General features: G+C 34.8%; 1 protein-coding gene across 3 annotated transcripts in view; it reads right to left on the bottom strand.

The window, feature by feature from the left end:
* Positions 1–12538, bottom strand: part of LOC136692145 (protein Atg16l2) — a 29219-nt gene extending 16681 nt beyond the window's left edge. For 2 of the 3 annotated variants that reach the window (XM_066665288.1, XM_066665307.1), the window contains exons 1-9: positions 12206–12449; positions 11499–11565; positions 10247–10307; positions 9634–9707; positions 8029–8280; positions 7524–7589; positions 5412–5504; positions 5047–5100; positions 3906–4011 (exon numbers count right to left, since the gene is read on the bottom strand). In XM_066665288.1, the coding sequence (XP_066521385.1) occupies positions 3906–4011; positions 5047–5100; positions 5412–5504; positions 7524–7589; positions 8029–8280; positions 9634–9707; positions 10247–10307; positions 11499–11565; positions 12206–12341 (909 nt within the window). In that variant the 5' untranslated portion in view covers positions 12342–12449. The other variant, XM_066665297.1, reaches the window with a different exon arrangement.
* Between the last annotated feature and the right edge of the window lie 730 nt (positions 12539–13268).

Raw genomic sequence — 13268 nt, 5'->3', positions numbered from 1 at the left:
AAATAATACAATACAGTTAAAAGACATGGTGATGTGACCCAGTGGTAAACTGTGGCCTCTGTGGCAAAACGACCAGTGTTGTTGTAATTTTTGTTTTAATTCAATGTTTGTAAAGCTGCTGTGTGAGAGTACATATCACTATATAAAAAAAAATCTTGATTGACTCTGTCCCACCTTTTCTTGAGTGTGTTACAGAGATTAATTTAAAAATTAGCTCATATTTAAAAAACAGAATTCAATTCGCCATATATTTTTCCTCTTTGTCTATTAAATAAAGGTTCAAGTGAATTAACAAATTACAGTTTAAGATTTATTTGCATATTGACAAAGACATTCTACTCTATCGGATTGTGATTTCAATTTAAAACTTGTGTAAATTGTGTTGTAGCTTTCAAAAATTAAAGTAAATTAGTAAAGAGATAAACAGCCTTTCAAAGGTTTCATATGGTATCATAATTAATTTATATGAAATACACATTGTGGCGGCACGGTGGCGCAGCAGGTAGTGTCACAGTCATACAGCTCCAGGGGCCAGCTCCCCCGTGTCCGCGTGGGTTTCCTCCAGGTGCTCCGGTTTCCTCCCACAGTCCAAAAACACACGTTGGTAGGTGGATTGGCAACTCAAACGTGTCCATAGGTGTGAGTGAATGTGTGTGTGTCTGTGTTGCCCTGTGAAGGACTGGCGCCCCCTCCAGGGTGTATTCCTGCCTTGCGCCCAATGATTCCAGGTAGGCTCTGGACCCACCGCGACCCTGAACTGCATAAGCTGTTACAGATAATGAATGAATGAATGTTTTCGTAACCCACTCATAGTCCAGAATACTATAAATTGTTAAAAAGGGCACTGTTACATTTTTAGTGTCTGACTATATTATTATAGTCATATTATTTTAGTATAAACATGAGGAGAGGCATAAGCACTAATACAGATTGCTGAGATGTTGTTTTCCATACAAGAAAATCACATCATTTTGAGGATAGGTAGCATTCCTTGAGAGTAAGCTGTTTTGCTTCTGTCAGCTTAGTGCCCCACAAGCCAGCAATACGACGGACCTTGTCAGGTTTTCTTTCAGATATTTTGACCCAATTGCTGAGGCAGTCATGTTTTTCTTCGCTTTCACATCACTGTTTTTCCATCGCTTTTGTACACTTCTACATGGATTTAACTGCTTTCCTACAGATAGGAAAGGATGACAACATCCTGATAAATATCAATAAGATCTTTTCCTACAAAAATGTAGAAGTACTAAGAATAAAATTATTCATATTCCAGTGTCAAGCAAAAAAAAACAGAAACAAATTAAAATGATATAGGAATCACAACAAATAAATAACCAATGTTTCTGTATTTAGTCATTCATTTGACTTCATTACAGCTTCAATGCTTTTCATGAACATGGCATTACGTTTTTCAAAGATTTTATATATATATATATATAAATTTCTTAATAATTTTCATTACTAGTGTTAATAATTTTCTGTTAATTTCATTATTAAATATCCCCTTAATTCAAAATCAAATGAATTCTTTATAACATATTTTTAAAAACTAATCTCTTTAACATATTCTGACATATTGATAATTTCTACTTAATGGCCATAGTAACTGAAAATAAAGAAAATGGAAGGGTGATGTCTTTTTGTACATTACTGTAAGGTTATTCATATCTTATTTACTTATGTAGTGCTTGGTTTTCATTTTGAGCTTCTTTTTGAGCAGCAGGTTATAAAGTGTTTACTGAATTTATTCAAATTATACTCAAACCCGGCAGCATTCATTGACTTATGAGGGAAACAGAAAGAATTTATATATAAACCACATTGCTGCAGTTGATTAAAATAGCATACAATATGCAAATTGTGACATTTGTTTAATTAAGGAAGTCATGACCTCTGCAGCTTCTACTGCTCAAGTGTGGAGTAGAAGTGAAAATGGCTGTGTGTGTGTGCAGTGTGGCACAGAGCTGCAGTGTGTCACAGAAGAACACTGTTCTGCATAAAACACACTTGAGTCTTTGTCCCAGCATGGTCACACCGACCATGGACCACCAGCTTCCTTTCAACAGTTTGCACATAAAGCAAAAATGTCTCATCTGTCTATCACTCTCTCTATGTTTTTTTCTACCAGTCAATCCATTCACTCAGTATAGCTTTTCAATGACTACTAACATAAAATCAGTACTATTGAGTCAGAAATACATTAATACAGTGGTCCAAGTACCACTGGTGGTACGGTCAAGCAAGTGGTGGTATGCCAGATGACCTAGAAAAGTTTACTTATTCAATACTTAAATTAATAACTGGAAAAGGACTTAATTAATAACTGAATATCTAAAATATTAATGTGTAAACTACATAATGTTTCACAGTTTTCATATATATGGTTTGATCAAATCCGTGCATGATAGAACACAACAACAACAACATACACCATAGTTCATTACATCTTTAACGGGGGGGAGAGGGAGGCAGTGTTTGTCTGTTGTTTTCCAGGGAGGGAATGCAATCCCCCAGTATTTTGCAAAATCCATGTACAGAAAGCCTACAGACATTATTACGAAAGGGCAAAGCTGGAACCAGAGAAACAAGCAGAGACCAACACGACAACACAGCGAGAAATACTCCTGAACCAAGAAGGGCAAAATCCAGAGACAAAAATAGAGAGAAGCAAAGCAAGAATTCTGTACACGCCAACAGAAAAAGAAGAATACCCTCAGCTGAAAGAAGAAAAAGAAAAAGAAAAAAAAAAAAAAAAAAACCTGGCCATTCTTCGCATCATTAGAGTCCTAAAACAGAGTTCTTCACCTCCTGGAGAGCTGCCAAGCACCTGCTTCAAGTGCTGCTCCAAGTGTTTTATTCCATCTTAAAGCTCATAATTGATAAATACATGATTGACCTATCGTTTCATTATTATTTCATTCATAAAACTTAATACCATTTCCTAAAGATACTTTGTTTTCATAAGTGTATAGTTCTGTTAAAAACCATACAGTTTAGGCCTATTTATTTTTCAGTCTGTAATTGTTTGTAATAATTTTAGAATAGTATAATTTCTATAACTTGTTATTTTATAATTATTACTCTGGAATGTAGGAAGACCCAAGGACACACATGTTTCTGTGATAAGAGGAGGTGGTATTTGGAGGACTGGGTTTGATAATAGGTAGTACTTGGTCTAAAAATTTGAGAACCACTGCATTAATGCATCACAACTGATCTAAGTGCATTGATTAACTAACCCAAAAAGGATTATTAAAAGCCTATGCCTTAAAAGTACTAGTATATTACTAACCATTTACCCATTGATAATGTTGTATGAACTTTCTAGGTTACATAATAAAATATTCAAAAAATGTTTTACAGCAAAACACTTTCAGATCCACATCCGATTCATGACTGTTTATGTGAGATAAACCAGAAACGTATTCCAGCTAAACTGTACTAGCACAAACATCAACATGTCAGTAAACATGTGTCCACTGATGGAATCATGATCTCAAAAGTATACAAATGCACGATGGAATCAGGAAACTGCAAAAGTCAGCAAAGACCATGCTCAACATATAATTAATTTTTTTTTTCTTTGTAATAAGTAAATCAACAGCCTACCTGAAATCGTTAGTAAAAATAAGTGCCATTTCATATGACATTTTGTTTCAAAACAATGAACTAAATCCAGGACTTCAATATCCAAAATATTTTAGGTGCTATTGTAGGATAAAAGTATGAAATGTATGGACACAAACATATGCAAAATAAAATACTCTTTTCAAAATGTAGTCCTGTTTGTATTTTAAATCAGATTGAATTTTACCAGAAGAGCCAAACCGAACTGAGTCATGATTAAATCTGAGGTTTTTTAATATAATATTATTTAACAGCTGACTCATGATTCAAACACTTACCACTGAATAAATGGCTTTAGCTGGAACTCTAGCAGCAAGACAGATTCCTAAAGGAGTGTAGAGATCCTCCTCCAAACTACACACTGAATTCCCTCGTCTCTTCCTTCTAAAAAAAGACACACACACACAAAAACACTTGTACTTGACTGAGTGTATTTGCAGTTGTATTTATAAGCACTGGAATAGCTGGTTATCTTGTATTCCTAAGTTTGTAAACACTCTTAATAATGAAATTATTAACTAATTTCAGATACATTATGGACAACATCATTCTGTTGTGCATTTAAATATATTTAAATTAATTTATATATTTAAATTTACATATCTGAACATACACCAGTAAACCCTACACAAATATTAATTAACTGCCAAAATTCTAAATATTCAACATGATACGTGTTGTTGAGTCTCACGTTCAATACATAGTAACTACTATGACTAATTCAGTCTTTACTGGGAAATGGATAGATGTGGAGCCACAAACAGGTAAATGATTATATTATTAAGTCAGCATATCTGTCATTAATAAGTAAGTATAGTGTTATAGTTGGTTAGTATACTTCTGAAGGTATTCTGACAGTATTGAGAATAATAAGAATTGAACACATTGCTTTCAGGCTGTGTTTGCAGCAAAGGCCCATATTTTTATAATTAATTGGTAAAATCTGTTGATTGTACCAATGAATCATTGTAAAACCTTTATTCACATGTTTACAGTAAAGCCAACAGACACGTTTACAATAAAGACAAAAAGCAGGACATACACCGCTACTTATATTTTCTCACCACTCTCACAGCTGGGATAAAACAGATTTTTTAAGGTGTCTAAACATTAAATAAACAGTAGTACTACCATAACATTTTTAGTTAACTTTACTCTAATATGCAGTTAGTATGAGCTGTGGGACATTATTTTAGATATATTAGACACATTTTCAACAGGTTGGCATAATTGTTTGGACAGTAGTTTTGGTTGGGGTCATGGTGCTGGAGCTGTGTTATATGAAGCTTCATGTTTGATCTTTGGGAGGAACACTGGGTACGCAAATATATATTTTAAAAATGGTTTAAATGCAATTGTTGTGGCACACACTAAGAGTGAATTTGGCTGTATAATGGACAAAAAAGAAAGGTTACTTACTCAAATAGATCTCTGAGGGAGTTGAGAATGCGAGGTGAGGTAGCAGAAGCTGACCTGCCAACAAGAGGAATGAATTATGTGAAAATAGACTTGACTGGAAGCATTATGGTTCATAACCAGTTTGTTCACAGTGGTACAGATCTATTATTTAGAACAATGATTTTAAATATATCATTCTTTGTCTTCTTATATGTTAAAGATATATTATATATGTATAACGCAAGCTGTCAGACACTTCCATTAGCCTAGCATCAAGCTGAGTGTTGTGGTGCTCTCTTGGAATCCCAGCTATGGATGGCTCAGGCATCACAAGGTATCGACATTCTTACTTATCGGCATTAATGAATTGCAATCAATACTGTTACCTGAAAAGTCGCCCATGGCTTCTCTCCAACCTCTCCCCACTCTCACTCCTCTTTGATAAAGGTGATGAAGGTAGTGATGCACTTTGTGGTGCTCTAAAATTATGAACAAAAATGATAAAAACATTTTTTCATGTTGGATATTGACAATCTCAATTCCTAAAAATGTTCTGTTGCATGATCTACAGAAGCTGGGACACAAAATTTTAATAAAAAGAGAATGTAATGATGTGCAAATCATTTAAATCCTATATTTTACTTAAGATATTTAGACACTTAAAGACAACAACTGAAGTATTTAAACTAAGAAATTTGATATTTTTCCAAAAACAGTTTGCCCATTTTAATGTGATGCCAACAACATACTTAAAAAATTGATTCAGGGGAATGTTTACCACTGTGCTGTGTCATTTCTATTATCAAAACTCTAAGTGTTTGGGAACTGAGGAGCCCAAAGGCTGTAGTTTTGAAAGTGAAAAACTGCCCTGTGGTCTGAGGACCCAAAATTTCAATTTTCTTTATTATTATTATATATTTATATTTATTTTTTGAGAATTTTTTTTTTTTGCATTTGTGGACGCAACACAACAAGATGTGTTCACAAACATGCTCAGTATGCATCTGTGTGCATCATACACATCCTGCTCAGTATCACTATCTGTATAATTTCAATATCAGCCACAAAATGGCAGCTTGAAGATTTAAAAAAAATAAATAAATAAAAAACACGAGGTGACAGCTGCAATATTTGACAGGATTCTGATTTAGTAATTTGATAAAGTCTATAAGAATAAATCAGATACTGATAAGTGTGTCTAAGTATTTCAAGAAGCTAGAAAATAACAAGAAATCTTTGTAAATAAATTAATGGAATTTAATTTGTTTGCAGTGATTTCTTGGCAAGTTCTTCTGCTGAAATCAAAAGTTAAGTTCACTTCAACCCTCAGTTATGAGGGCTCCTCTAACACATTTCATTTAAGCTAATTAAAGGAACAGCCCTAATGTGGCAACAAGGGTAAGTAAATGTGGACATGTTGAAATGGTATTAAAATAGGTGAAATTTTGTGACCTTGTATCAATGTCTGTGTCACCCTGTCAACCTCACTCTCACACTACACAAAAAAATGAAAAGTGCCAATCAACTGATAAAAGGAAAGCTGAAGTCCCACATAGAAAGACCACTGATAAGAAGCACACAATTGCTTCAACAAAGATGTACGGACCCTTCCCTTCATCTATTCATGGCAGACTCAGATTAGACACGGATGTTCCTTAAATACACTGAAGTGGATGAAATATTAAACTTCTGTGTTTACATAGGTTTAGGGTACAAGTGGCCAAAAAAACAACAACATTTATGCTGTTAAATGGAAATTCCACCTATTTTTCCATTGTTCTGCATAGTTAAACCTTTAAGACATAATGACAATCATTGAGAGAGGTTTCATGTGAAATGCACCATTCGTTAGTTTTTTCAAGAGTGACTTTTCACAAAGTGTCTGAAGCCTCTAATAACATAACATCACAAAGTTATCTGAAGTAATGTTTTTGTCTAGAGCGTCAATGTTAAAAGCCCACTATTTTAAACATATCACCATTTTATAATGACCAAAGATATCATTTGTACAAAAAACAACAAAAACAGATTTAAAAATAAAATTAACAATTTAAACAAGCTTACAGCTTCACAGTTCATTGAATAATAATTAAGAGTTGCTAAATGTATATCATGTAACCATATTATATCAGATCACGTTGATGTCTACATCTTAATTAAATTATATTTATTATATTTAATTAATCAAAATTAATATATTGAATTATATTCAAATCAATGGGATTTCTGTGCACATTTTGCTAATTTATTAAAACATTACACTAATTTAAAAGTGAAGACATTGTTAAATTTGCCTCCTAGATTAACATAATAAATATTTCATAGGAAAATTTGAATCCATACAGTCAATGGTTCATGACATTCAAAATGTAGAGTTAATCTGATCGATTTTAAAGGTTATCTGGAAAACTATTATTAAAGATTCTGGAGTCCCAGTAGTGTTCTCTAACTTGTTCCTTACTAAAAATGTAAAGACATCATTCAAAATAAACACTTACTCATCAATGTCCAACTTCTTATTAGCTGCAACTTCCAGCTTTTTATGAAGACCAGCCTCTCTGGCTCTGAAATATTAAAAACAATTTGCAGAAGGCACAGAATAGATCTGACCATACGTTCAAGCTGTCAGTTGTGATTCAATGCTGATTAATCCTCAGTGTTTTATTTTAGATGCAAAATACCTCACTTGTTCTCCATTGTTTAACACAATGCTCCGGGAGTGGTGCTAATCATGCGCTACATCAATAAACCCATGTGTCCTTGTTTATTATATCACAATAACACAGGTGTCCTGGTGGTTAATGGATAATAATATATTTGCATGTCCTCAGGAGGTCAGAGCCTACTTAGACAGCTAACTAGGTTTTGGGACAGACCTAGTATGATCTTACCAGACCCAGAGATACTGAGATCTCTTCAAAAATGATCCATACAGGTTTATTCCAAAGTTCTTGTAAAGAAAAATCCTCTGGAGAAGGATTGTTGTGCCTTCTTCTCTCTCACCTGACTCTCCTCTCGTTGCGGGAGTTCATGCGGGCAGCAGCCTGCTGTTTCCAGCGGATCATGTCCTCCAATAGTTCAGAGCCATAAAGCTTCTCTTTGCGGTAAACTGTGTCTGTGTTCTGGTAGTATTCCAGCAGAGCATCGTACTCACTCTTCAGCAGCTGATTCCTCTCCTGAACCTCAGCCACACTACCCTGCAGCCGTCCCTGCTCCAACTGAACTACCCCCAACTCATTCTCCATCTCACTCAACCTAAAAAAACACCACACAACTTCAGTGCTTCAGTCAAAACTTTAGTATTACATCCTCAAAAATAAAAAAAACAAGAGCTGATTGAGAAAATACATCAATGAATGAATGAGAACAAACTCTTACTGTACTGAACTCCATGTGAATTTATACAGTTCCGTTTTTAAGCTTATGATGATGTATATGCACACAATGTGTGTGTGTGTGTGTGTGTGTGTGTGTCCCTATGAAGGACTGGCACCCCCTCTAGAGTGTGCCCCTGCCTTGCTTCCAATGATTCCGGGTAGGCTCCGGACCCACCTCAACCCAAAATTGGATAAGCGGTTACAGATAATGAATGAATGAATGTTTAACCTTCTTTAGTCCCTCACTGATTGATATCACCACACATTCTATAGAACACCTTTATTTTTATCCAGAATATGCCTGACTGAGTTTCACAGACTTTATTTTATTATTATTTTCAGGTAACACAATTATATCATGAACATTAAGTGCATTAAATTAACAATTCATAATAAATAAGTTTCTAAGGTTGAATGCATGTTTTATAATATTTATTGCCCTGTTCATAAGGCCTTATTAATGTATTGTTATGAATGTGTCTTTGTATTCTTGAAGTACTTTCTATTTGGTAGATTATGAACATTATTTTGAATTTGTCTGAATTTATGTGAATGATTGTTGGACTATTAGGCTGAATGTTGGTTCTGAAGCAGATCATAGATGTGCACTATTTCAATATCACAAATTTTGGGGCCTGTATTCTTTACTAAAATATAATTGCACCATGGTCATTAACACCAACATTTAAACAAATGTTTTTGTGTGACACATATCTTTCGAAGTGTTTTGTTTGGACTGTTCCAGACAATTAAAACAATAACTGGGATCCATGATATTGACTGGTGTTGTGTTACATGCATTAACCAATTTTTTCCCTTTTTTATAACAGAAGGATTAAGAAACTAATTTCTCACATCATTAAATATATTAATTTATATGAATTAAAGACAAGAAAAACACAAAATCAATGATATCGCTATCAATGATAATCTTCATACAATATCATACCTAGGCACTAGGAGAGTGAAAGAAATTACATATATTCAATGTAAGAAAACAAATTAAATCCATTGACATAATGATTAACTTGAGAATGCAAAAATGTCAAGCCTGACATTTTCAAACAGTGTAAAAACAGCTGATGTTTTGAAATAGTGTAGAACCATTTAAAGTGAAAAATAATAATGGCTACATTGAGACAAAGTTTCCTTTGGAAAGTGATGGTATGAAATATACCTGGTTCACAAATATGGTGGAACAAGAATGTTGCATGTTGACAGAAAGACTTACCTGGCATGCTGCTTGTCAAGTAAAGCTTCCTTGATTTTTATCTGCTGCTGCAGCTCCACTACTTTGTAAGCAAGCTACAAAACAGGCAAAAGAAAAAACTCACTAGGCCGCAAAGCAATCAGTGCAATGCAGCAACATCGGCTTGTTCAGACTTGCTGGCGCTTTTTTTTTTTTTTTTTTACAGTGTCAGAGAGGATCTGTGTGCAATCAAGCTGTCGACTCTTTCATAAGGTTCCTCACACATTAGTGTGAGCATGATCTTTAGGTTCAAGGCAACTGACAGACAACAATATGATCCTACTGTGTCCATTATTTTAGCCATGTAATAATCAATGCAAAGAAAATAATTTTCTTTTTGAAAACAGTGATCAATACAGGATCTGGGTTTTCCTGTCTTATTTTGTGAAAAAAACTCCATACTGGAAGCTTGACGTGAGTAATAATTATTCACACAGGCAAAAAAAAAAATAATAATATAACTACTGGATTATATTCATTTCAGAAAAGAAATGTATTTCCAAAATAATATCTGGAAACTGCAGTTAGTAAATTCCAGGAGTGACTTGGATAGAAGCAATGGCACTAAAGGCTTTGCTTAAGCATATGTTCTTACCTCACCAGTGGATGTCTTCAAAGAGGACAATGCATCCTCAGATGAGGGAAGCAGCAGGGGCCTGTACTCAAATAAATAATACATTCTTATCATGAGGAAAAAATACTGAGCAAATGCAAACTGAGTTCGCAAAGAAAAGTAGCTGTATATTATTGAATTCCACCAATACAAATTGACAATGGGAAATGACAAAATTATAATTAATAAGCTTATTATTATTATATATTTATCCTTTATTTGGCCAGGTATGTTCTTCAGCTCCACTTTTTGGACAGTTCTGACAGTGGGCTTAATTTATCTGGCTATCCAGGAAAGCCCACATTTGGCTCAAGAAATGCTTTGTTAAATTACATAAGGTGGTGATGAAATTTTACAGATCCATGCAATATAAAACATTGTAGCACACCTAGGCAGATCTTCTCACATTAAGTTTTAGAGCACCACACTGTAGACTTCAATTGTGTCTTATGAAGTGTACATTAAGACAGTCTAGAAAAGCTAGAGCAACAGTTGAAATGTTATAGTTAATTTTACTAAATAAAGTCAATGACTAAAATTTAAAATGCAATGATTTTACACCTTTTTAAATGATACACCCCAAAAATAATACTGTCAAAAAATGTAACATTAACATGAATGTATTTCAGTGTAATACAGTCAAAACTACAATGAGAGAATTGCACTTCTGTGATATACGCTACTGACTAAATGACCAATGAGTGGTCAAGAGAGGTGTACAAAATAAACTGTCAAACTATGAAAGCAAGGAGCAGAAGTTTTGGTGAGAAAGTTAAGATGAGATAAATGAAGTTAACAGATAACAGAGCGCACTCATATTTTAGAGCTGCCTTCCTAGACACATTTTTTCGAGTCTCACATTTCTCTAGAAATTCCTCTAGAAACCCAGCAATGTTTCTTTGCAAATTCACATGTATCAGCACCACACTCAGTGTTGAGAACGGCTAGTAACACATGAGCTTAGGGGTAACCGTTAATCTGTAAAGCACACCTTTAAGGTATGTGTTTGTAATCAATGACCCATTAGTGTATTTCTAAAAGCATCTAATTATCTAAGTAATAATAAAGAGTTACTGAATTGGAATTCTCATTCAGAGCAGTTTTAAAGATTAACGTCAATATTAACACGAGGCTTCAGTGAATAATTTCCATGCTAAATGGGACAGCGGTTTAATAGGTCATTATTGTGTTGGCAATCAGTAACAGCAGTAAATAGACTGAAGTTGTTTATTACCTTGTGGCTGAGAGAATACCTTTGGTGATGAACGCTTTCTGTGAACAGCGCTCCAGCAAGTTTACATCTGCAAAGGACACACACATTGTGTTAGGTCTGAGCTGAGTTAACAGCTTAACCACGTGTTGATGAGCTTCACTGTTCACAGCTAAGTGTTAAAGCCTGGACTAAATCTGGGCTTTGACTGACAGAATCACCATATCTACTGTTACTCTTACTGTAAACAAACCATAGTTGCACATACACATTTCTCTCAAATTTATTTCAAATTTACAGAGAGAGAGAGAGAGAGAGAGAGAGAGAGAGAGAGAGAGAAATAAGAAGCAGAGATTAAGAGATAGAAAACATGGTGTGCCTTTGTTTTTTTATTATTGAAATGTGAAAATATACACACCCTGTACAATAAATGTAGCATACTATATTTGTATTTAAATGATTATTATAACAATAAAACATTAAAATATGGTCTTTGCAAAACTAATTAATTATTTTGCTCAATGTTTTAAACTCAAACAGTTCACTCAAACTGGCAGGAAACTGTCTGGGAAACTTGCGTCCACTAAGAAATTTGACATTTGCACAGAGGTTTTTAAACCTGCTCTACATAACCGACATTGCCCAGGACAGTACAGGTGATTAGTCCACTGTAAAACACAGGCAGAGAAAGGTATAGCTAGGTGTGAAGGGTTAGATTGAGCACAGCCTACATGAGCGGATGAGGTCCTGAAAACGGCTCTTCTGCTTCGAGTCCCGACTCTTCAGCTGGAGGATGATATGGCGCTTCCAGCTCTCCGACTCTTTAGAGTCGCCGCCTTTTCTCAGGCCTCGTCTCTCAGGCTCCATGACTACCGTCTCCGTCTGTAAACAAAACTGACTATTATGAGAAAAGTCCTCATGGTAAAAGAAGCTTTTAAACACTGGACACCACCACGGTCAACATACAACCACCGTACAAACTCACAGCAACAAGTTACACCTCGCGTCAGCGGGAGCGCACAGCCTATCAGCGCCGGGAACACCTTCGCGTCACCACACTGGACACGCCCCTTGTTGACAGCGCTGCCTTGACACAGACGGAAAATGAGAGAAACAGAAACACGGGGAAGTAGTGGGACTTTTAACTGATTCCAGGGGGAGGCACAAAATAATACTTCCCATCCTGATGTACTTTGAGTCAGTAGAACTGCCCTTATGCCGTCTTCCATTCTGCTACAACTTCTCTGTTTTACAGCTGCACATTGACCCATGTTAAAATTACAGATTAACTGATTACAAGCTCAACTTCTGTACGAAACCGGCAGCCGTTTGGCAAAGTCAGCTCTTCTACTGAACCTCTAGAAGTGTTCACTTTAGCATGGCTTCCACCCACACAAAAACATCCAAACAAAAAGGAAGAAAAAACATGAAATTAAATATACAGAAACCTACAAGAAAAATGTGCATAATATAGAATAAATTAGGGGACTGTTTTTTTTTTGTTTTGTTTTTTTAAAAAGCATGGATTGGGAAAAAAAACAGTTCATTTAAAAGCACATGCTTATGAACAAATGTCATTCACTTCAGATCAAAAATGTGTGAATTCACTGTAGACATCCATTATATAATAGCCCTTAAACACAAAAATCATTCCCCCTGATTTTATCCCATTTACATGTGATATTTTTATTGCAATTCAAAGAGATAATAGAACTACTTTCGATATTTTCATTAAAAATGGCATGTGTTAAAAGTAACTCAAGGATGTTACAAAACAGGACACACTATAAATGT

Source organism: Hoplias malabaricus, chromosome 1, assembly GCF_029633855.1.
Source record: "Hoplias malabaricus isolate fHopMal1 chromosome 1, fHopMal1.hap1, whole genome shotgun sequence".
Lineage (NCBI taxonomy): Eukaryota > Metazoa > Chordata > Actinopteri > Characiformes > Erythrinidae > Hoplias > Hoplias malabaricus.
This window is presented reverse-complemented; position numbering and strand designations above follow the sequence as displayed.